A 26,377-nucleotide genomic window follows, 5' to 3' on the forward strand; every position below is an offset into this window, starting at 1 on the left:
TCAAATGTGGAACAAATATGGACAAAGGGGTCATCTGTAATACTCTACCTATTTAACATAGGGATGCCAGGGCCTCCTTTATGGAATAAGAAGTCTCACTTGTCCACCAAGGCTTAAATTGTCTTCTTTGGCTTCCCTCTGCTGGGAAATGGAGCAGCTAGAAACACTTGAGTGTAGAATAAGGAAGTGCATGGGCCATGCTTCTGGTTGGATGCAGTAGAGTGAGACTAGAGCAGGCATGACTGAGATACTGAGAGTCCCCTACCACCTTATGAAGCTGATTGGGCAGATGCATTACTCACAGGTTAAGGACATCTTTGTGTCTCCATTGGCCCAATTAAGGTACAGCTAGGGAGAGATGGAAAAGAGTGAAGGTAAGCCCGTTTCTGTAAATGGCCAAACTTCTCACTGATTCCCATTCCACGCCACATTGCAAAACCATGATGGAGCACTGCATAGCTAAGACTCACCTGACCTCAAACCTTTTAACCAAGGACAGAGTGTCTTCGACTCCACCTCTACTAAAGATAAATTGATATCTATCTCTAAAAACTTCATAAAACAAACCAAAAAACCTAGGATGTTTTTTTAACGACTTATTCACTTTTCAGATTGTTTTTTAAGCTGTTTTTTAAACTTTAAAGGCAACACTGATAATGAACGCTTCCAAATGGTAAAACAGAAAATCCCCTTCAAATATAACCGGCCCGTAGAGGAGTGGCTGCAGGAAAAAGGTAACCGTCGTTAAAACTTTCATTTTAAATTCATTTGATTCTAAACCCTCATTTTTAAAGCCTGCAAATAAATGTTCCTTAAATGATAATCGCCTGCTGCATAAATGACTGTTTTAATTTTCATTATAATTTGTGTCAGCTTCCACCTGCCATATGTTGATAAATCATGCTATAATACATTGCCATTAAAATACAGTTAAAGGGACTAACATCTAGCTTGCTATCAGCCTGACAACCACAAACAAAAAAATTCCAGGAACCTCTAACAAAGAAATGTATTATGGCAATTTAACCACTGCATGATGTTATTTGTTAATTTGTTTTAAATCACCAAAGCTTTCTAAAGAAATTTCAAAACCACTTTTTAAACTTACATCTTGAGGCTGTTTTGGCTTTACTCTCTGTAGCGTGGTTAACAACAAAAACAAAAAATCATAGATAGACTCTTGTAACTTAAACTGCTTAAAACAAATGTTATAAGGGGAGCAATGTTGCTGGTTTTTTTTTTTTTTGTTTTTTTTTTACATTTGTTTATAAACAAAGAAAAGAAAGAGAAGATGAATTTTGCCTTTAGCTTCAAACGTACAGAGGCAAAAGTGTTTCATAAGAGGTTAATTGTGTCCTAGTTGCTGACTGAAACGAAAAACAAAAACACATTTATTTCACACTTTGGTTGTGTGATACCCTTATGTATTTGATATTTATGCAACAGAAGTGTAAGTGGTTAGGACAATGAGTTGAAAAAGGAAAGGCCCATGAAAGGCAAAACAGCAGTTTCTGATTCGCTGACGAAAACAACCACTTTGTTAATAAAAGAGGGCAGCGGTTATACCTGATGTTAGAATTTTCTGTGTGGCTTCTTTTTGTTGGGATATAAACTACTATCTCTCAATGAAGAAAAGTTTCTATCTTTAAGAAGCTTTTTAGTCTGTCCTTTCCTGAGCCAGTATAAGCTTCTCTTGTCGCAAGACCTTAAGTGAGTTTTTAAAATATGTAGAGATTTGATTGAGTTATATATAAAAAGTAATTGGACATATTAGTATGCAACTTAAAAAACAAAGGACTACTGCAATTTTAACTGGGAGAAAACATTCAGACCTTTGAACACGGAAAATCCTCACTGAGTCTTAACTGTTTGCCCTGTTTTTAACGTATGTGGTCTAATTAAAAATAAATTAAGAATAACTCTAAAAAGCAAATAATTTTGTCTAGTAATCACTAGCTTATAAAGTCCCTTTAACATTAAATACGATGATTGCCTCACTTTTTAAAAAGGAAATGAAAACTAGATGCATGTCTGAGTCTCATGTGCCTGAGAGAACTTTTTTGTTTCTTTCAATTTTATGTTAATAATATTTTATTTTACTCCATTGCCTTTTGAAGCCTAAGTTTAATAGCATGCCAGGCATTTTCATTTGTATAAACCATTATAAAGTTATTAGTAGGCTTTTAGTTTTCCTTATGATAGCATTGTTATCAGTTGGCTTTCGTATAAAAAGATGCTTTTAAGCACACAACAAATGGAGGGGTTGGGGCTGGGGCAGGGGTGGGTCGGGTGGGATGGAGGGAGGCATTCTAGTTTCTTAATCATACATGTATCTGTTTCTATGTGCACATAATATAGAAAAGAATCATTTGCAAACTGGGAGGTTTTGTCTTCTACGTTATTTTAAGTGAAATTACTTTTTTTGTAATTTGGGTATGTAACATGTATTCATTCTATTGCTTTACCCCTTCCTCTGTCTAGCTAACTTTCCCTTCAAAAGAAATGAAAAATATATATCAAAGGCCTTGTAAAGACAGAGAGTGAAAAAGGGTAAAGACAGAAGGATGATTAGGCAGACGTATTAGGAAGTACTTGGAATATCTTTTCAGAGTGATTTCTGTCACTGGGGGAGATGTCTGGGGCGCAGCAATCCCCAGTCTGTTTTCTGACTCTGTCTACTATTGACAACTTTCTGACCTTAGACAATCCACTTAACCTCTTTATATCTCAGATTTCCCGTCTGAGGAGAGGAGAAATAATACTGCTTATTCCCCATGGGTGTTCTGAGGTTTAATTAATTAGTCTTTGTGTAACATTGACTGGAGACATGCAAAGATTTCATTTAAGCAGTACGTGAATTTGATGTCCAAATGAGGTAACAGTAGCTTCCAAGAGGATAGGTTCCAAAAACAAAACAAAAAGTAACCTGCTACAAATCCTGTACTGGTGTTATAACCAAATTTTGTGTTATTGATGCTAGAATGGTTCTCAGATTGGAATATATGTGTAGTTATAGATATCATCATTGCTTACTATAAAAAACATGATTGATCCTAATGAGTGACAATAATGAGATTGGCATTGATTTTGAGAAATCTTGGGCAAATGACAAAACTCTCTCCAGCCAGTCCTTACAGCTTTCAGAGGGAGAGGGTAGAGATGACTGTTTCATATTTGTTCACTTTCTCCTGCTTAGCTGAGTGAGATAAATTGATCAGAGGAAGAGATGGCAGGAGACTGAGAGTATCCCACTACTACTTTATTGACTGCCAGCTTTACTATCACCCACTTAATACAAGGCACAGAGGGCTAGGCAAGGGTTTTGAAACAGAAGAAAAGCAGATCTAGCCAGAAATAGACCATGACACAGAGAAGCAAATAAAAATCTAAGTACTTCCTATGGCGTGATGGAAAATTGAAACATAGCCTCCTTCCCTGTCTCAACAAGTATCTTGTTCTCAAGAAGTGATTAGTCATAGTTCTCTGGAAAGGCAGCAATAGCTCGAAGTGGAGCAGCGGCTGAATCTTATAGCCCAGGAAACATCTTGCCTTTCTCCATGCTTGGGTTTCTCCACTTTGCGGAGTTAAATATGGCAGCTGGAATAAAGGCGCTCCAGCATTTCTAGCCAGTGTCATTCAGCTTTGCATTGCCGTTCTCGCTGACTCTCTTTTTATGTTCAAACATTGGCAGAATAATATCACCAGGAAATAGATGAGGACCATTATAGATGTGAAGTACTTTCAGGAGCATTAGAAATATAAAATGTTCTGGCTATAGTAGTTAGAACCATTAGCTTAATGATCGGGACTAGACTACATACTGAAAAAGAGATGGATTAACATTATAGTTGGACAACAATTGTGTGAATGGAAGGGATAGTTTGGTATTGGGACTATCTGGTATAAGATACTAAATTTTGGTCCTAGAGATCTCCTATCATGCAGCTTCTTCTTATTTATTATATTAAGAGGTCCCCAAATGCTTATGTGCAGTTGAGGGCATATTTATCCTCACCTTCCATCATGGCATTTCTGAGGTAGTAAGCTTAAAAGCTGTTGCCAAAAACAAACAAACAAACAGTAAAGAGGTAGAGCTTCAGGCCATTACCCAGTGTTATTGTGCTTTGAACTTTTGCTGCATGTTGTGTGAGAAATAAGAAGCCAAAGGCCAGGCAGCGATGCATATGCACAGGGCGCTGAAGGAACTGGTGGGAAAATAATGGAAATCTAATAGATCTATTTTGATTGCACCCTTAGGAGCTGGGCGATTCTGTTATCGTGAAGGCCAGCAGATTTCATTTCCATGCTCCAGATATTTTTATAGAGTGAAGATCCTTTTCACTATAACAAAGTTCTCTGGCCAATTCCCCATACTACAGGGTTTGAAGCTTCCAATGGCATATGACTTATAAATCATACTTGGCTAATATGCCCTTAAACGTTGCCCAATGAGCAGAGTTGACTCTTAACATAAATATTTCCTTCTGAGAAGATGTGTTTTCCTTTCTCTGCCTCTTCCATTTTGTCCATTGTTATACGTTAAGAAAATATTCCACGTTATACACCAGAAATGTAAGGATAGCTAATCATCATATTGGCTTAAGGACCATGTACTAATAGTAATAGAGGTTAAGAGCCCAAATATCATAGTTTGCCTCTATTCATATTAGAGATTGTGGAACAAAAACCTCAGTCTTTGAAAAATATGCTCCCTTTTATTAAACAGGTTTTATTAAACATTGTTTCCAGTTATTTATAGCTAAAATAATTCAGACAATTAAATTAAGAATGAGTGGAGCATTGTTTCATCACTGACTAAAGTGGAGAAAAATTCAGAAAGGACATATTTAATTCCATTAATGAGTTTTCTGCCCTTCTCCATAGGGACAAGCAGAAGGAAGTAATCTGGAGAAATAATAGAATCAAAAGTTTAAAAAGCTTCTGGTGTTTTGTTGGGAAAAATCTAGAAGTGGTTTGGAGGAAGATAAGTTGAGTTACACTATTCTAAACTCGATTCCACCATAATTCATTCTGAGAGTTTTTTGTCCACAGAATTATAAATAGTTCCCCAAATGGGAACTCCAAATAAAGTGAGCTACTGATGTCCTTCAACCCATAAACATACCTCTATAACATTTTAAGGAGTTTTATGTGCTGCTTTCTTCATTAATTAATCCCCCTCCCTTTTTAAATGCATCGATTTGAAATGACATTCCCCCCCCCCCAGGAACATTATCAATGCCTACTTATTTTCCATATTTTATGAATACATTTAGTTGCGTGATCATAATACTCTCACCCTAACATTAATAGAGATAAGAAATGATTTGTCATGTTGTTTATTAAAAAGCAAATAAAGATAGAATATTAGACACTCTGAAGATTCCAAGGAAATGAGATGTTTGATGACTTTAATATTCATTTTTATAAGTATGTAATGAATCCAAGTCTCTTAATTAGAATTTAATTTAATTTCAGTTAATTTATTTTAATTTAATTATCAGACCTAGTTTTTAATTCAGTGTTCTGAGTTACCTCACCGAGCTTTTGTTTGCATATATAACTCTTTTTAGTTGTTACGTTACTTTGTATGTTAAAAATCAGTGCAATAGGCATTTATGATTTATTGTCATCACTTAATTTGGGAGTTTCTTTCTTTTGTCTACAACCACATACCCAAGAAGACTGTAATACTCTTCATTATTGAATCAAGTTTCTCCTTCCTCACAATAAAGACATAGAAACTCAATTATTCAGGTTACCTGGGATATTCAGCTAGACAGTGGAAGAGATAAACATAGTGAAATGTTACTTGCTAATATCTGCGTTGAACTTTTATTACCTAATTTTCTCCCCTTCAATTACTCAAGGAAGCCTGTTTTTATGCCTGGTCCGTTCAGACCAGGCAAGGTAAAGAGAGAAAATGTATGGGAATAATGATGTTTCCTCCACCCAACCCACTAGGCCGGCAGTTAACCATCTTCAACACCCAGGCGCAAATAGCCATCGGAGGAAAGGACAAAGGACGCCTCTTCCAAGGCCAGCTCTCTGGGCTCTATTATGATGGTTTGAAAGTACTGAACATGGCGGCTGAGAACAACCCCAATATTAAAATCAATGGAAGTGTCCGGCTGGTGGGAGAAGTCCCATCAATCTTGGGAACAACACAGACAACCGCCATGCCACCAGAAATGTCTACTACTGTCATGGAAACCACCACTACAATGGCTACTACCACAACCCGCAAGAATCGCTCAACAGCCAGCATTCAGGTAAGGCTTTCTCTAACTATTAATTGATTCTGCTTTTCTGTCTTTAGACATTGCTATCGTGCTCAGTGTTGCTTTATAGGGAGAGAGTCTGAATGACTATGTTTATAGGAAGGATGCCTACAGATGCTCGTCGTGGTAAGACCCAGAAGTAGAGAAAGACAAAGTCATTGCTAAAGAAGTTATTAAAGTCTTATGTGAACTCATGGGTTATTCCTCCTATCATATTTATCACGGAAATGGTAAAGCTATCATTCGGAATGAGCAGTGGTCAACACTTTCAGTATGAAATATACCCTCCCCTTATTTTATTACCTTTCTTTTCAATAGCCAGAAGAGAAAAGGGGGAGTGGAAAATTTGTTATCATAAGAAAGACTATATCCTAGTGTGATTCTATTCACATCCTCCTGATGGCTTTACTGGAATACAAATTGTTCATTTTTGAAGCCAATGGATATCAATAAATCAAGGGCAATTGAAGCTAGAGGTTCTACTAATTCTTATAAAACGCAGTCTTTGTGTTTGATATTAAGTGTTGATTAACCACGTGTTATTTTTGTCCATTTTGTTTCCTTTATATTTGACCAAGATCCTAATTACATTAGAAAATGTGAAGGTCTGAGTTTAGCTAAGTAGGAAGTCCTTAGTTTTGTAGTAACATTTTTGTTTTTTCACTCAAAAATAATTATACCCGAGCTAAAACTTAATGCTTTGCTGACTCCCTTGGCATTTCATAAATCTAGTTACTAAGGGGTGGAAGGTTAATCGAGTTATTAGCCTTAAAAGCTCTGGCATAAAATAAGACATTCCAATTGCTTGTGGGGGAAACAGTCTAGTTAGTGTTTGCAAAAAATTCAGTAGATCAGTACTCCTTTCTGTTTCTTCGTTTGAAGACCTTATCCAGGGGCTCAATTGAGTCTTTGATGTCACCCTTCCATTGACTTGAGTGGGCATTGTAAACTTAAAGTCGATAATCAATTAAACTCCCTATGTGTTCTCATTCCTCTGAATTAAGTTTATGTGAGTTAGGTAGAGTTAAAACTGTTGTCTTCCTTTTTCCTTTTCTTCGAGCAAAGATATCCAGACAGCTCCTTCCATGATTCCACAGGAACGATATGGAACTATATGCACTGATGATATCAGGCCAATTTTATGTGTATTAGAAAGGCTACAAGAACCTGGTTAGGATAGCAGTCTCATAGTCACTCGTGTTGTTACATGCATACCTACACACATGCTCAAAAAAGAAAAAAAAAAAAGCTTTTTCTCTGATATTAAAGCAATAACTCCTGACACTTCACTCTACTCACTGAAAAGAAGATAAAAGGCAATATATATTTCTATTATGACTCTCTATAGCTCAAGAGCAAATTTGTTTATTGTCAGTGAAAGGATAGTTCTGTCTGCCCAGGTCTTGGCAGACTTGTTTTGTTTCTGTCAGAATACATTCCACTAACTCTGTGGGAAGCAGAGGAGCAAATGGCTTTTTCTTCTTAGCAATGGCTAGCCCTGCAGTCTTTTTCAAGGCCAAATTTTCACTGACCTCAGGAGGATTTAATGTTACCCAGGGATTCAGGGACGAAGCCATGGTAATTATTGGATTTTGGCTTTCCCTCCTGCAGCAAATACATAAATGGGAGCAGATTGAGTGTTTCCACAAACTGAGAAAGCCAGAGTTTCTGGAGACATGTAGGGTACAAAGTACAAAAATCTTGCCAGTGATGATGACCCTAAACACCATAGAACCTGTTCTCATTTTAAAGGATGTGGACAGCTGGAGGATGCTTTCTAACAGCCTCCTGTCTAGTGTGTGTTTCTTTTCCTTTGAGTCCAGGAATAATTGGATTACATCTACATGTCTTTCCTTTTGCTTCTATCCAGGCTATAAAAATGAGTTATCAATATGTTGATGCTCTTTGTTTTTAAGTGTGTGTAAATACATACTGTTGCAGGAAGCCAGCAGACTAGCAGAATTGGATTAGAATGAGATAAGGTATTTTAAAAGCACCATGTTCTTTGTAAAGATTAGCTAGAAAAAATAACTTCATGCCTATGGTTTGGGGCATTTTTGTTCTTGCCAACTAACCACAAGAACTCTGTACTGAGCTCTATAAAAACTTAATAGCCTGCTTTGTCTGAAAGCCTATTCTGATCTCCAGTACATTCTGTAGACGACATTGAGCCTATGTTAGAACTAGGGTCCAACAACCTTTGGATTGTATCAAAGGTTGAGGACAATTTCCAGATGCTGAATACTTTGGGTGAAGAAGGTCGGTCTCAGAAGCTCCGACATGCCCGGTATGATCCAGCGAATTTTCTTGGATAAAGTAGACTCATAAAGATTTGAACTCTGGGAGATACTTCAGAAAGGAGAACACAGAAGTGGGGAAGACTGGATTTCGTATTCGTTGGGCCCATTTTTCACTTTTCCAAACAGTACTCTGTTCTGTCCTTCTTTGCTTTGATAACATTGCTAGAGCAGGATCATCCTAAAATAAGGCTTCGAGGAGAAACCAAATAAGCATGTCCATCTACAAGTATAAAAACCTGGTTATTAAAAAAATCTACTGGTTCCTTCTTAAAGCATACGCCAAGAAAACATCATTTGAGCAGTTCGTTTCTGATAGACCTTGGTGAGTGTTGATTTGTGATGAAAAGAAAACTGCAGAGTGTTTTCAGTACTGCTCTTAACCGTGTGAATGTGAACAAGTTTTTGAGTTGATATGGCCCTCCAGTGAGGGCTGCAACCCACCGGAAGTAATTGGTGCTTTGATCTTTCTGGTAACCTAGTTTGTTACAGGCTTACTTGTGAATTACATGGACTATGCTAAGTTACTGACAGCTATAGTGCCCAAGCTTCAGGTCGTCACCCTATATTAAGAAGGATGTCTCTAGGGGCTCTCTGAATTAAAAAAAAAAAAAAAAAGAAAGAAAAAAAAAGTTAAGATTGAGAAAGCAGGTGTGCGGGTGATAATTCTCAAGTGAAGTTCTGCCACTTAGAAGATACACAGTAAATATTTATTGAATAAACCAGAAAATAAGATAGGCGTTATTACATACCTTCTCATCATCTAACAACTAGAAGTTGTGGCTGTGAAATGTCTTCCCTCTAGAATGATTCGTGTGCTTTGGACAATTTTAATTTTTTTCTAGTGGTAAGGCTATCACAGAGTAACTAAATGCATGTGCTTGGAGTCAGATATGCCAGGGTTTAAAACCTAGTTTTTTGTCATATTAGATTAGTGACCTTGGGCAAGTCACATATGCTCTAGTTAACTATTGCTGTGAAACCAACTTTCCCATTAACCTCAGTGGCTTAAAACAACTGTCATTGGATCTCACAATTTTGTGGGTCAGAAATTTGGGTGGGGCCCAGCAAGGCAATTCTTCTGCCCCACATGGAGTTGACTCCAGTGTTACTCAGTGGCTGCTTCCGTCTGCAGGGTCTTACTTCACTCACATACCTTGTGCCTTGGTGGGTTAATTGGAAACACTTGACTCAGCTGGGTCCATTTCCCTCTCCATGTAGTTCCTCCAGCAAAGTAGTAGGACTTCTTTCATGGAGGCTCAGGGCATCCAGAGAGGGTTTTCCAAAGGACAGGAAGTCGAGGCTGCCAGTTTCTTAAAGCCTGGGCCAGGAAACTGGCACAGTGTCACTTCCACCACATTCTATGGGTCAAAGCATTCACAGACCTTTCTCAGTTTCAGGGAAGGAGGCATAAACCTCACTTCTTGATGGGAGGAGTAGCAAGAATTTGAAACCAACCTAAGTCTACTGCATTGTAAAATTAGGGAAGTGGGGTTGGGGAAAAAATTACTACTAGTACTTACAGCATATGAGTATTATAAGGGTAACTGAGCTTATATAAGTAAAATGCTTAAAACAAGTACAGTATGAAGAGTAAGACTGAATGCATTTTATTTAACCTTATTATTATAGCCTATCCCCAACATGTGATATGCAGGTCAATGCCCTCTCAAGCAAGAATCTACCCCAGAAAATGGGGTTGTTTCTACTGATAGTAGTGTTTGTAATTTAGAGTAAGGGCTAGGGGGTTTTGGCAGGATAGGGATTTGAAGGAGGGTCAGAGCAGAATTTGGAGGCTGAATTAAAATTCTCTAAGATGTCAAGTCTCTGATACTTCACTATCCATGTTTAACTTTTCCTTTTGTTTCAAAACCAACCTGGAGTTCTATCGTTCTTCGAGACTATGTTCTGCTATGAAATATGTCTACCCACAAATATTTGTGGAGTTACAAAGAAGAGGAATTCAGGATCCTTCCCAACATAGAGCTTGTAATCTAAGGAGGGCAAGAGGGCTTGACAGGAGCTATGAATATGAGGCAGTGACTTACAAATGGTGGCATGTTGGGAGTGAGGGGTGGTGCAAGGGATAGCTTGGCTGGATCTCATGGCTGGGGTAGGTACGAAACTGGGCCTTGTAGACGAGTGAAATCAGACACATGGTGAGAGGCACAAAGGCCAAGTGGGCTGAATGTCAGAAGCTAAGTTGTTCAAGTCAGAGATGGTAATTCCTGAGGTTAACAGTCAAGGCCAACTAGAACAGAGAGTGTGTAAGGGGAATTAGTGAGAGGCAAGAGATCCAGATTCTGAGAGTGTTGGTCTGATGCCTCTTCCCCTCCCCCAAAGGGGAGAGGAACAAAAGGGGAGAACTGGATTGGGTTCCCTGTGGGTCTTACTACCAGGGAACCCCCAACAACTGTGCAGGCACTTCCATTACACTACAGCCGACCCAATGTCAGTGGGTAACTCTCATGACTCTGATAGGTCAGTTTCTAAAACAGAAAAGTTGAACTTAGTCTACACTCAAATTCCTTAGTTCTCATTCAGGATGGAAAGCAAAGTGAGAAATGAATCTTTTAGTGATAACTTTCAGCCACCGAGACCTAAATGTTCCTGTGAGACAGTAAAGGGCCAAAACAAAAATAATTTCAAGGATAATGTGTATTTTCTTACCTTGGGCATCCAGACTGAGTTGTTATCAAAAAAAAACAAAAACAAAAAAAAACAAAAAACAACAACAACAGTGTATTCTGTGCAAGTCACTATTTGGAATCATTTATAAGCTGTTAGCAGGAATACTAATCATGACCCATTTTGTCTGTGTTGGGCATTGATGAAGTCACCTTGACATTGTCCAGTTCCTGGCACCCAGAAAATTACCAGAAAATCACAATGCTCAGCCTCGTTTGGAACAATCCTAATAAACAGTAGAAGTGAAAGACTTGAGAACTTTGTGAACTTGCATTCTGATCTCAAACTCACCAATTTGGTGGTCGAATGTGAACCACTTTCAAAAATTCCAGAGGGAAGCCAGAATTTTTCAGGCTTTGTAACAGTACCTATATGCGAAGTCCTCCTTCTGATCTGCTTTCAGATTTCAGCTAGGAACAATAAAAAGCACATTTCAGCCTTGATATTGATTATTGCAAAACAACACAAGCAAAAACTTGTGATTGAAAAGTTGATCCTTCATACTGCATGTTCCAAGTAGAGTGCCAGCGTGATGAAGGGAGGGGCGTGCAGTTCAGAATCAGAATGTCTGCATTGAACCCCAGGTTCTTCCAGTTACCTAGCTGTGTATCTCTGGACAGGTTAATTAGCCTCTGTTTCATGATCTGTAAAATGGGCAATAACAGTACCTTCCCTATAGGCTTGTTTTGAGAAATAAATATGATGTGTGGAAAGAACTTAAGCCATGACCTTCCCCGTAAGTTTTCACTAAATGCTAGACATTAAGAAAGCACTTTGACCCAAGAGACTCTTCCAGAACTCCCAGAGCCTCACAGAGCTTAGCCTTCCCATATGTTTGGATAAGCACAAGAAGAACAACTTTTTCTACATCCATACAGACCCACAATTCCCCAGGATTTCCTCTAAGGGTCCCAGACTGAACCAGAGCTCTGGGCTCATCAATTAGAAGAGATTTCTATGAGATATTCTTTCGTTTTCTGGAATGGAAATTGGCTTTGCTGAATAGTTATTACACACAGAGTGTTCTGTGTGGTTGAAGTGCATGACATTGCCATTTGTCGACCAAATGGTCAAATATCAGCCATTTTATATGGTTCAACAAAATACAGGGCACTTTTACAGTGTGTGGTTATCAATGACATTTTGAGACCCCCTGGATAGACCACCAAAATGTCTCAAGTTTCTCTGAATAATCCAACTGCCTTGGCTTGGGGTACAAGATAAATCCACCTTACCCTAAATACCATCTTCTAACAGGATGTTGATCGTGTTGTATCAGAATGGTTATACTTACCCCGAGAATTCTCCCCTCTGGGCCCCTCCATCTTTACCCTCCTGCCACCAGCTTCATTGAAATGAGACAAGGCGTCCACAGAGTTTTCAGTCTCTCACTTTTACCATTAGACAACAGAGCCTCCAGGGGGAGTTTATTTTTAGGATCAGGGCTGAACTAATATTGATTAACAGCCTTATATAATGTGCGGCTCCAGGGCTCGTTCCTTTCCTGCCAAGCCTCATAACTGGGGAAGGCACTGAAGATTTGTCAGTCTAATTAGACTTCCGCTGCCAGCCAAGAAATATCTTGTCTCCTCCTTACCCTCATGCAGATACTTTCTTTTTCCCTCTCAGAGAATAATTTGGGGAGAAGGAAATTGGACTCTAATTTACTCATTACCTGGTAAGACTCTCCAGTAACATTTTTTCTCTGGAATTGCACAGTGCTTAAAAAAGGAGCTGATGTGTTACCTCCGTCTTAAAGGCTTACATGTTGACAGTGCGAATGAGCCAGGGAAGAGAATGCAGTGCAGTGTCTTTTCATCCCCTCTTTAATACTTGAATTTTAGTGGATGAGATCAGCACTTCCCAAAGCTGATTTTAGTCACTTGAAGGGTCCTCGGAGAAGGTCCTCACAGCAGACAGGTTGGAAGCCTGTGAGTTGCTAGGAGAACTTGTACAGATGTCTTCTAATTAGGTTGTGACACTTCTAGGGTGGAATTTCCACCGGAACTGCTGATAAAGTGCTAGATCTTATTTTGAGCCATCTGAACAGCTGGAAGGGAAATGGGGTCAGCTCTTGGCTACTCACTTTGAGGTACCCCAATATTTTTAAAGCTCTGGGTGCTTTCTCCCATCACCTAACAGACTACTTGGCCAAACCTAGAGGCAAAATCCTTACTGTGTTCAGCACAGATGTCTTCCTTACTGTCTCTCTGCCCATATTTTCTATAATACTGTCCCAGGCACATAGTTCTTGAACTTCCTTGGGCCAGGGCCAGGATAAGGGAGAGAAGATTGAGTTAGGGTTGTACAATTGCAGAGTCAGATCCAGTCTGTATTTAAATGTTGATATTTTGTTTATCATGGAGTTTTACATTGATGTTGATTTTCAGGTATTACAGTAAAATACTAATTATACCAGTAACTGAGTTTTGGGGAACTCCCTTAAATGTTACACCTTAGGTAAGTGTCTCATTAGACTCAACCCTGCCTTAACATCCCGGGCACATCTGTGTCTTTTCACTTGCTCTCTCCTCTGCCTGAAAAGCTTTTTCCAGCTATTTGCATGACTCCCTTACTTCATCCAGGTTTCTGCCCATATGGCACCTTCCAGAGAGGTCTTATTCGACCATGCTTTATAAAATAGCACTCTTTCTCACCTCCTGCTTTATTGTTTCTCATTGCAGTTACCCATACCTGACATTATAGCACACATGTATTGGTTTACTGTCTCTATTCGTTAGAATGAGAGTTCTAGGATGGCAAGATTTTCATATCAGGCGCTACGAGAGCACAGAAGCACAGAGTAAACCCTCAGTCAATACTGGTTGAAACATATGCATGGGCAATCATCCTCTAGCACCTTCTCAGGGAGTACACATGCCTCTTAATACTTACAGGTTGAATCTCATTTCCAATCCCCAAAGACCCTCTCTCTGGTGAGGTGAGGCTCACTAGTGGGGAAGGTCACCAGCATTGTTTTGCTGCTCTTAAATCCTTGTCTTAAGAATGAGGAGTCCCAGAGGTGTCTCTTTGTCTCTGGAGGGCCAGATTTTTTTGTTGGCTTCTGATCCTCAGTTCTCTCTCTGTTTTTTTGTGTTTTTTTTTTTTTTTTTCTGTTTTTTTCTTTTTCTTTTTCTTTCTTGTTTTTTTTAGGACTTATTTGTTATCGTAATAGGAAGGGCTGCTTCTAGCACTTAGAGTTTTCAAAGCACTTTTGGAAATGCAGTTCCAATTCCCCTCTCTAATTTTTTTCTCCTTATTCCTTTCTCTTAATTCTCAATTCCTACAACCAACCTTTAAATATAAGCAAATAAAAATTATGTTTAAAGGCCCACTGCTTCTATTCGTTGGTATGGATAGAAAATTAATGTGGTTGTACGTGTGTGGATAGGTTGGTGGGAGTCTTCTATCTGGTTTTAGTTTCCTTTTTTTGTTTTCCTTATGGCTGAGTGTGAACGCATTTATTCCTGCTCACGACCCTATGATTCAGCTGGCTCCATAGTTACCTATTTTCTTCAAGATCTTTTGAAAGAATATAGATGGAAAATACTATGAGAAACTACTAGATTGAGAGCAGAATGATCTCCATGTAGTTCATCACTCAACATTCAGGGCCTATAACAGTGCCTGCTGCAAAGTGGGGCTCAATAAATATTTGTTGAAGAAAAGAAAAATGTATTAAGTAAATGAATGCTTATCTGCAGAGGGTCCAGTATTTTTCATGTTTGAAGGAGACAAAGAAAGCTGTGAGAAAGCAGCCTGGTCTGAAGGAAAAGAGCACATTGAAGGAGGCATTGGGAGACTTCACTCATGGATAAAAAAGTAGTTAAATCCATTACTCTAGGCAGACCTTCCCTTACTAGTACTGCGGGATTTTGGCTAAGTTGCTTTTTGGAGCTCAGTTTCATTGTCTGAAATATAGAGATTAAAACACCAACTTCATGGATAGGTTAAGATAATATAAGGGCTTAAACTGGTGTGACTTAATTAAAGACTATTGTTATTGTAGTTGTTGTTGTATTTTAAGATTCCAATCCTTGTCTCATTAGCATCTAAATTTTATTTTTTATTTTCTTACTAATTAGTCATTTAACCTCTGACATGACCATTAGCTTCCTTGGTTCCCCACACTTTCCTCATGAGTAGATTCACATTATCTCCAATATCTTTATTTTTTAAAGCAGTATCTAACATGGTGCTTTTCACATACAGTGACAGTTGAATGGTTGGATAAATGAGTTAGATGGAGGAAGGGGAAGGACAGTTGAGGAAAGAAGTGAGAACAAACAGAAATACTCTGTAATTACTTTGCTGTAAAAATTATTATCTGCCCATTTCATGGAATGAATGACTAGGATGAGAGAGATGAATAGAAGATCTTCGATGTAATTAAAATAATAATATAAATAATTTTTTCTTTCTATACCCCCCTCTTTCCTGAAAGCTGTCAAAAGGGGTTCCACAATGTCCACCCCTATGTAGAAGACAAACTACTTAGTAAATGGCCCTTGATTCGTCAAAAAGAATCAATGATTTCAGTTTAAACTGAGGTCCAAGAATTGGTTCTACTTTTTTTCCCCTGAAAATACATCTTTTTCTTTCTATTTATATATGACAGGGGAATGACTTCCAGCAGTAATCATTGCTAGCCAGACTTCAAGATGGATATTTCTACTCTGTCTTTGACAAGACAGTAGGAGGGGTGGGATGTGCTTTCATACCTTTCTGGTGCATGTTTAAATGATTGTAAAAATTAGAAACACACTGAGGCTGTTATGACAGCCCTGCCTTTTGAAACCTTTTAATTAATGCCTTGGGTTGTCTAGAGAGCTAGTTCTGTTAGCTAAATGGAGAATGTAAAATTCTCCTTGGTTTTCTCATCATCCAGGGATGAAGGTGCTGGGGAGGTAATTGCACACCGTATCTGTGGTAACTACATAGCAGTCGCTGAGAGAATTACTTGTTCTCTGTGAATTACTTGAAATGTGATTGACTTGTGTACACAATTCAGCCCCTTCTATCTCTCATCATATCTGATGGTGTGTGTGTGTGTGTGTGTGTGTGTGTGTGTGTGTGTCAGAGAGAAAGAGAGAGAGACAGAGAGAGACAGAGGGGGGAAGAGAGAAAGGGAGGGAGGAAGGGAAGGCGGTTGAAAGAGTGAGAGAGGTCATGTATATTTGTATGTATTATCTAGAACAGTGCCTCTTAAATGGTTATGTGTATACAGCTCACCTGGGTGATTTTACTAAAGCACAGATTGTGAATTGCAATTCATTTCTGGGGTGGGGCCTGAGATTATGCATTTCTAGTAAGCTCCCGGATGACATCATGCCATAGTATGTGGACATCATTTTATGGATCAAGAATCTAGTAGTTATTTACAGTTCCCGCTGAGTCGTTGTAGCATCTGTTTACCTATCTCTTCCAAATGGTCTCCCCAAATTTAGTTCAGGGCTCTTCAAGACAGGAAATCTTGCTAACCTGAAGCATTATTTAAGTGAAAGAGTGGCTATCCAACAGAGGAGTAACAAAGACAAACTTATCCCATCAGACAGTTCTGTTCCTGGTTCCACTTCTCCCCTCATCCTGTCCCTTACTCTGCTACATACCCCCAAGGCAGATGGGGAAAAAAAGGGTAGATAGAATTTAACTTGTCATAATATTTACCCCCCGCCCTTTCTGACGGGTGACCTCCAATGAAAGCAGAAGGATGTGAAGGATTTTAATCCGTAGAAACAATGGCGAATCATCTTGAGCAGTATAAATATATAAAATGACAGATTTTTCTCCTCTATCTCTCCACTTCCTCCTGCGATACTGAGAGACATATTCATGCACCCACAGCTCACACTATAATGCACAATGAAATTTCTCCCAGCCTTTATCTCAGAGCTGCTGTTCTGATGATTAATGCCCCACTGGCTGGGAAGCTGTTCTCCTGAAGAAAGACAAGGAGAGAGGAAGACACGTGAAATATATCTCTGAGGCCATTTCTCATTATTATTATTATCATTATTAGTTCTTACTGCCCTATCTATCCTGTTAGAGAATGCTTGATCTACTGGCAAGGGGGAAGGGATGACATTTGAAAGTGGATTTCATGAGAGGGAAATGAGCAAGGACAAAGAAATAGACACTTTTTACTAAAGAGAGCTGACTGGTATGGGGTTTTGTTTTTGTTGTCATTTAGTTTTGGGTTTATTTGTTTGTTTTATTATTTTTGTTGTTTTCGTTTTAAAGCTGAAGATAATAGATGCCTTCATCTGTGTCTTCTGTATGCCACCCACACCAGGCATTTACTTTTGCATGTGTTTTTTCTTTTTTTTATCTTTATTGAGTCTCTGTAAGAATCAATATGATATGACTTATGCAAATGTTATTCCTGGCCACTTATGCAAAAGACTAGACAGAATAATTTCATTGCTTTGTAACTCCCATAATATAATTGCTTCCATATCCTAATTGATTTCAAGTCTTGAAAGGGCTACTTTAAAAAAAAATTCTGTATGTATGTATTGTACAAACCACAGTATCTGATTCTCTCCTTTTTCTCATTCAAGAAAAGGGTAATCGCTAAGTAATTCCTGGCTCTGTCATTTAAGAAGGCTTACAGTCCTTGTTGGAAAGATGGGACCATAATAAAAGCTCTATCACAACACATGTGTCTACTGATAAAATATCAAATTCATAACTTAGAGAGTTTAATCTGATTTAGAAAATGCTGCATTTTCAAAGTTGAATTTATAAAGACCTGGGATTTATAGCTGTGGTGCCCAGATTTAAGTTCAATTATAGTTGGATTTTGTAATCAGTTAACAAATATTTGAGTAAATTGAGTACCTAGTATGGGCCAGGTACTGTCCTAGTCACGTGGGCTACAGAAGTATGCAAAACAGACAAAAAACCTTTTTTTCTCATAGAGCATACAACCTATTCCACAATCATTCAGTACCTCATGAGTGCCAGGCTTTGGGGAAACAAACAAAAAAATAGAAATATTTCTGCCTAAAGAAATACAGTCTGATAGGGTTCTTAAATATTTCCTAAACCTGAGAAGACTCATTTTTAGGTCAATTTTCTACGGAAACTTTAGCACACTGATCTGCTACCATGTTTCCCCCAAAATAAGACCTAACCAGAAAATAAGCCCTAGTATGATTTTTTCAGGATGACATACCCTGAACATAAGTCCTAATGCATCTTTTGGAGAAAACCTTAATATAAGATCCGGTCTTATTTTCGGGGAAACACAGTATTATAGTTGCAGAGGCAGAAAGCATCTGTATTTATATGGGTCAATGCTAAGAATAAACACAGATGCAATGTAATTTTTCTTATGTGTAGAATCTAAAGAACAAAATAAACAAGCAAAACAGAAACAAACTCATAGATACAGAAAACATTTTGATGGTTGCCAGATGGGAGAAGGGTTGGGGGTGTTGAGTGAAAAAAGTGGGAAAGGATTAAGAAGTACAAATTGATTACTACACAGTAGTCATGGGGATGCAGGTTATAGCATCAGGAATATAGTCAATAATATTGTAATAACTATGTATGGCGTCAGATGGGTACTAAATTTGTTGGGGTGATAGATGGGAGGGGGTTGGGAGGTAGTGTGTAAAAGGTGAAGGGATTAAAACGTACAGATTGGTAGTTACAAAATAGTCATGGGGATGTAAAGTGAAGATAGGGAATATAGTTAATAACATGCTAATAACTATGTACAGTGCTAGGTGGGTACTAGACTAGTCAGGGGTTCACTTCTTAATTATATAAATGTCTAACCACTATGCTGTACCTCTGAAATTGATATAAAACAATATTGGCTGTCAATTGTAATTGAAAAATTAAAACAGGGTGGAAAAGGTGAAGGGGAATAAAAAATAATAAATAATAAAATTCAAGGAACATAAACAGTAAAAAAAGAGATTGGAAAATCAAAAAGAATAGTCTTAATTTCTACTCAAAAAAGACAAGTTTCAAATGTAAACAATGTCTTCTTTGACTAAAAACTATCAACAGTAAACCAGGTTGCAATAGTGATTGCGTTTAAAACATATTTTGGTCTCGAGGACTGAGTTTACAATATTTAGTGCCAATATTCTGTTGATTGGTTTGAAATCACAGTCTCTTGGAATGTTCATATTGGCAGAATATCGGAGACTGTGTAATTGTTGAACACACAACTAGCTGAGATTTAGAGACGGGCCAACCTGGTTTGAAGTTCTGGTTTATCATTCAAAACTGTAGATCCAGGCGTAAATTGCTTACCTGCCATTTTTTATTTAAACAATAAACATGTATTAATGTCATGTTTTAATTTAATTTTCTGTGAATAATACATTTGCATAGCTTCAAATCTCACATAGCACACAGATTCCCCTTTAAGGAAGCTGCACCATTATTTCAGCTGCTAGGAATATTAGCTGTTGGTTCTCAGCTAAGTCCTTTAGCAGGAGCTGCCCTTGGCTAAAGAAGCACCTTACCCAAGGTCAAGCCCTTTTGTGGGAGTGGCCTGTGTCTAGTGATTAGTGGATGGGCTGGGGGATATGTAAAGACCCAGTCCCTTGTCTTGAGTCTGGGCAACTGGGGAGAGCCTCCCAGTTCAAGAGCTCCCTGTGAATGTTGGGGTCAGCTGAGGTCTTTGTTGCAACTGCATCAAAATTTACCTCACCCCAGATCCCAGACTCCAATGGCACTCCCCCTAAAAATTCCCACACATTAAACTAGGTCTCCGAGTCTGTTTCCTGAGAAACCGAACTTGAGGCAATATCTAGAGGCCTAAGAGAATACAAGCAAAAACAGAAGAACAGAAGTCTCTTTCCCTATTTCACCATGCCTTGGAAACCTGCTCCACACTGGTACCCTTTCAGATGCTTTATCAGACATTTCCCTCCATATTTCTAATAACCTACTTCTATCTCTAGACTTTGTAGCTTTACATATTAACTAATGATTAATGATTTCTGACTCTGGAAGAAAAAGATTGAGCTTTCTCACTTCCTCCATCTCCCAACACGCATACACTTTCTCACCTCCAATTTCCCAATAAAATTGTCACATTTTGATTGAATCAGTGTCCGAGTTTACATGTTAATGACTTTCATCTATTGAGAAAAATGTAAGACCATACATACACTCACTGTGTGTTTCAAATATGCCAGGCTAAGGATACAGCAGTGAAAAAAAAAAAAGGAATAAATGCCTGCTCCTGACATAACATTCTACTGTTATGAATATATTCCTCTCTTCTGCAACTTCCTTTTAGTGACTACCCTCATTATCTCATTAGCTTATTTTTCTAACCACCTACCAGTGTTATAGCTAACACAACTATAAAACTCCTCTCAACATAAACACACAGAAAATCTATCATTTCCATGTTTTCTTGGAGATACCCTGCCAGAGTCTGACCTAGGTGCTTTGTGGGCGTGCCCTGTAACTGTCATCTTGCATCTTCCCTGTTTCTCATTCTGGGACATCTCTGGGCTTCGTTTGTATGTCAAATCCCAAGTTTGGTCTTTGTAGTTTTCTCCTCATTCTGAAGGTGTGTATCTTCCGGTAGCTTCCTGAGAAAGGGCAGGTAAAGAGTACAGGCGTGCACACTTGTCTGAAGAATGTCTTATCCATCTTCACCCTTCACTAGGAGTCTACCTGGGAAGGACTCGTAGGTTGGACATCATCTTCACTAATAAAGGTGAAGGCATTTGTCCAATGTCTCTAGGCATCTACCGGTGTACTTGTTGAGATAACAGTTTGATGCCTGATTCCTGCAACTCACCTGTTTTGTTTTGTTTTGCTCTCTGAAATCTCAACTCCTTATCAATAGACCTCACACTAGCATTTACAGCGCAGGTCTGCAGAACCACTGCTGCCCTCTAAGCCTCATGCTCTTGTACTGCTGTTGTTACTTGCCAATTAGCTGCTCTCTGTTGGAATCCTGATTTTGATATAATTTGCTCAGTCAAGCTATTGCTAAGCATATACAACACGTGTGTACACACACACACACACACACACACACACACACACACACACACACACTGAATATAATTTCAGAAAAGCATGGAGTTTTGAGAGTGACTCATGGAATGTGGAGTGTTGGGCAATATACATATGTTTCAGTATATGTACAGAGGGTGCCAAAAAATGTATACACATTTTAAGAAAGGAAAAAACTATTAAAAATAACGCTGATGTAACCCCTTTGAGCACCTCTTGTAATTGCAGAAGCCAAACGTGACTTGCATTCATCTTTTGTTATCGGTATATATTGAGTATTATAATTTTAATACAGTATTTTCCTTTCTTAAAATATGTATACATTTGTGGCACCCTCTGTATGTGTGTATATATATATATATATATATATATATATATATATATAATATATATATTATTATACATATTAATAATATATATTATATTTTATATATATATATTGAAACTTGCTATCAATGCAAAATTTCAGTAAGGATTGTTGTGCTGCTAACTCCTTTTTTTAAAACTTAACTCTTTTTTGTGTTCCCTTAGGGGCCTCTATTTTTGTGGGGGTTTTGTTTTGGTTTCTATTTTTACCCTAATACCCATTCTTTAGCCACCTCAAAGGGAATATGAATTAAATAATCTGTATAAGCGCTTTGAACATTTTGCATCCAGAAATGAGCATAGCTCAGTCTTCTGCTTCACACCAGATGCTTATGTTTTTGAGCGGGGCTAGGATTAGAGTTGTCACTTTGGAGTTTTTATGCTGTGAAACGTCAGTGTGTTTGTATGTCATTGAGCGCCATCGTACAGTGTTTGGTGATAAAGTCTGTTCACTTGGCTTTCAGCTTCCTTCAGCTTTTTCACTGTAATATGTTTATTAGCTTTGCTTTACATGTGCTGGTTGGTAGACAAAGGATTATAACCCACATACTCATTGCCTATCAAGAGGAATTATATATTCTAAGAACACAAATGAGGCTCCACCAAAAAAAATAAATAAAAATCAGTGAATCAATGTTGGGTATAGATGTAGATATAGATATAGATCTGGGTATGGATATGGATATAGATACAGATATATATGTATCCATATATATGAATATATATACTAAATATATATATATATGTGTGTGTATATATATATATATGTATATATACAAGTATATACTAAAAATTGATTTGATTAAGTAATTACACTAAGTGTGAGCCAAAGGTTACATCCATTGGAGAAGAGATGATTAGAGGCCAGTGTGAGAAAATCACGAATAGGAGGTTTCAGGGGCAATTGGAGTGGCAAGGATGTCCCCAAGGCTATTTCTATGGGGAATTATTTCTATCAACACTTCTAACCAGAAAGCAAAGATTGCTAGGGCCTCTGAAGTAGATCAAAATATTTGAAGAAGGAAGAGGATAAATAGCAAAATTGACTCTCGACACCATACAGAAAGCACCTATAAAATGTTCTTTTGACTCCAATAGCTACAGGGAGATTCATGATTTTTAATTTGCAGGATTTGGTGTGAATGTCTAGACAACTTATTTTTGTTATGTTTTAATCAGTAATGTGCATAATAAGTAGAGACAAATATAAATCACATAAAGCAATGCCAATCACGTCATTCATAAGAGGAAAATTAAGGTGTGTTTGTGTTTCTCTCTCCCTCTGTCCCTCGTTTTCAGTGAGCTACATTCTTCTGTTTTTCTCCCTCACCATATCGGGTGTTTTTGTAAGAGAGTTTTCCTCTTTTTTCTGTTGTAAACATTTTTCCATCCTTTTCAAATTCAAGAGACATTTTCTTTTGCAATGTACAATGAAAGGCGATTATGTTAGAAAATATCAGAGATGGCTTTGTCATGTCTGGCGCTTAAAGTCACGTTGTGTCCTGAAGAGCTCAGTAAATGAGGCCAAGGTAATGATTTCACAATTGAACAAGGCTGCAGCCAGATTTCCCAGCTTTCCCCCAAAACTAAGCTCCCTGAGGCGAGAGAGACCCAGGTGCTGGGTGGAATTACTTTTTCTTAAAGGACTATGGAGACCCTGGCAAACCTGTATTTTTGGTTTTGCTTGTAAGGCTGAGGCAGCGATTGCAAAGGGAGTCTTTGTTGTTCTTTTATTTCCTTTCAGCATTTCATTGATTTCAAGATGGTGGTAGGGATTTGAAGGGGGAAGATTGATTGCTCGGTAAACAGTCAATGGCTACTGCCTACTGCATGGAAGGATCGGGAAGGAGATGGAGGGGTGAATAAGACAGATGTACGCTGCCTGTCTTCATGGAGCATGAAGCATGGGAAGAAGGCATAACACAAACTGATTTCACAAATAATTGTTTAACCACAATCATGATGAGTATGACGAAGGAGGACAAGCTGCTAAGAAAGCAGAAAGGGACCTGAACTCATATTGTGATCTGAGAATATTTTCTCGAGGATGAAGTCTAGCTGCTGTCCAGGACGAGAAGTTACGTAAGCAAAAGAGGAGGACGAGGAAAAGTATTCCAAGCACTGAGAACAACCTATGCTAAGGCCTTGCTTGCTGTGGGGATCATACTGTGTCAATTTTCTCAGTCTTTGTTCTATAGCTTCGCTCTAATGTCTGGAAACATACCAGATTTGACCGGATTAAGTATCCAGTGAAGGCACACCCCTGAAGGGCTAGCAGAAGGCCACTCAAAGGGTTTCCAACAGGATGAAGCACTGTCCCACTACTATGACAGAGTGATATGGGACTGGTTGAATGAGAGTTTCCAAAGCTAGATTGAATGTCATGACCAGGTTGAATTGGCTTCAAGTTCTCCTATTCTGAAGCCTCTTGATGACTGCCTCTGCGGTATGCCAAAGACACAGGTTTCTTCAGTGAAAATCAGAGACACGAATAATTTCAGGCAAAGCTTCACAGATACATGTGTAAGGATTGATAGAAATGCGTCAATGTGCTGTGTTTATCACAGTGTTTGCACAGTACCTGTGCTTTGCATAGTTTTGAACGACGTTTGCTAATGAGTGATCACACACATTGAAGGCATCATATAGTTGTCATGGATGTCATCTCACTAATGTCACGAAAACTGTCATGCATTGTAATATCAAGAAACCATTTATTGTTTATATGTATCTAGGTTTCCAGACTTTACAGCCATCCTGTATTTTACTCACTTGTTTCTTCATTAGAATACATTAGTAACCAGAAATCAGTAATTAGAAAGCTTCTGATGCCTCTTCCAATTTTCTCACACCTTGCCTTGGTTTTTCTTCTTGTTTGGTGGAAAATGGAGTTCAGTGGAAGTTTTCCTGCAGTCTAATTAGCCTCTCTATTTAATTTTAATAAAAACGCTGAACCAGAAGCTGGAGATAATGTGCCCAATTCAATTCATATATGTCAATTGCTTTTTAATTGCAATTATTTTTCCTAGTTCTTCCTACTCTCACTGCCCAGGCACAGCTGAGGCTTGGGTTATTATAAGACTTTCATGCCTACACTGTCAATTATGCCTCCTGCTTTAGGATTAAATTCATTTATTACTATTGTTCTGATTATTAGTAATAATAATGGGCATCTCCACCCAAACCTAGATGAAAAATAGCTTTCATGGTCTTTGTCTCTGGTTGCAGTTTGTTGTAGTTTTTTTTACCCAGATTATTCCTTCCTTCTTTAATGGCATGGAGATTCAGTTTCCGGTGTTACTTTTAAGTGATATTTTAGATAATTCAGAAAACAAGACTTTCTTAGAAGATTCTTCTTGGTATGGACAAGTGGTATGTTTTCCCCAGGTAGGCTTCACCAACTAGTGGATATCAATGGAGTTTTCTTTGGTAACAAGTATTTGAAGAAGTATTTGAACTGGCAAAGGGTGTCTATCAGCTATCTAGTCTTTTCCTTAGAAAGGCCCCAGGTCCTCACCCTCAAAAGCACACATGGCTTTGACCCCTATGCTACTTCTAAAAGCAAGACTTCTTTTCCTGCCTTTTTGTCGAAGGTGTCTTCATAATTCTCACTAACAGAGCAGCGACGTGGTCGAGCCAACTTGAAAACGGCATTGGCCCCTCAGCGACACGTGAATTCTTTCCAACTTGCGTCCCCAACTCAAATCTCAATATGTCTTCAGTGCTTAAAACTACATTTGTAGTAAGATCACTCAGGAAAAGAGATCAGAGAGAGAGGCTGGGTGGAAAGTCAAGGCTTTTATTTTACTACCCTGCACTTTAACTTTTCAGCAAACCAGAAGAAAACAATGCAATTTAATTCTGAGTGTGTCAAATGTTTGCGTTTTAAATTATGAATGTTTCTCAGTGACACAATCTGTGCAAAATAATGTTCCTCGGACTTTCTGGAAGAATAATGATGACAACTCATCACCAGGTTTAAGGTGCCCAGGCTATTGCCATGCCTATCTTATCTTTGTTTTGTTTACTCACTGTGGCTCTCTGACACAATTTCCCAGTCCTCCTTATCTTGAATCATAGCCTCTTAGACCATTAAACCTTTGCCTATCAAATGAAGGATTTGCCTCAGAATCCCAGAGTGGACCACCTTTCAAAGGCCCCAGCTTCTTCTCAGGTCACTCGTTCAACAAACATGGGTGAGGAAGGTGGGGTGATTTCTTCTATGGACCAAGCATTCTTCTAGACTTTAAGGATGCCACAAACACAAAACAGAAAATCATAATTGTGATTCTAGTTCTTATGAAACATACATTCTGGGAGTGGGAGTGGAGACTGTCAAAAAATAAATTAGCAGGAGAATGTAGTATTCACAGACAAATGCTATCACGAAAACAAAGCAGGGGCGGAAGTGTTACCCGTGGTTAATGGCAGGTGGGTAGTTACTTTAGGGACAGTCCCTCTAAGGAGGAAACATTTAAGCTGAAACCTGAACGATAAGAAAACTCAGGCAGGTAAAGTCAGGGAAAAGAACATTTACAACAAAGGGAATAGTTAATGTGAAGGCCCTTAGGGTGAAACATGTTGGGGGAGTTTGAAAGAAGAGGGATATAGCTAGAGCAAGAGGAGATCTGGTATGAAGTGAGGTCTGAGAGCTGGCTAGGGGCTGGATCATACAGGGTCTGTTAGGCCATGGAAAGGAATTGGGATATTACTAGAGTTTCGTGGCCAACTATTAGAATGTCC

The 26,377-nt window shown here is 38.5% G+C and overlaps 1 protein-coding gene across 42 annotated transcripts in view; it reads left to right on the forward strand.

The window, feature by feature from the left end:
• NRXN3 (neurexin 3) overlaps positions 1-26,377 on the forward strand; it is a 1,515,532-nt gene that overhangs the window by 1,368,573 nt on the left and 120,582 nt on the right. For 28 of the 42 annotated variants that reach the window (XR_012494578.2, XR_012494579.2, XM_088797437.1 and 25 more), the window contains 2 exons: positions 645-734; positions 5,965-6,272. Coding sequence is in view for 40 of the 42 variants with exons in the window: in XM_088797437.1 (XP_088653563.1) it covers positions 645-734; positions 5,965-6,272 (398 nt within the window). In the remaining 2 variants the exon portion in view is untranslated. The remainder of the gene's footprint in view (positions 1-644; positions 735-5,964; positions 6,273-26,377) is intronic. The other 14 variants (XM_074327130.2, XM_074327137.2, XM_074327136.2 and 11 more) reach the window with 1 other exon arrangement.

The sequence above is a fragment of the Rhinolophus sinicus genome, chromosome 3, assembly GCF_057876585.1.
Source record: "Rhinolophus sinicus isolate RSI-liver-muscle chromosome 3, RSI-T2T, whole genome shotgun sequence".
Classification (NCBI taxonomy): domain Eukaryota; kingdom Metazoa; phylum Chordata; class Mammalia; order Chiroptera; family Rhinolophidae; genus Rhinolophus; species Rhinolophus sinicus.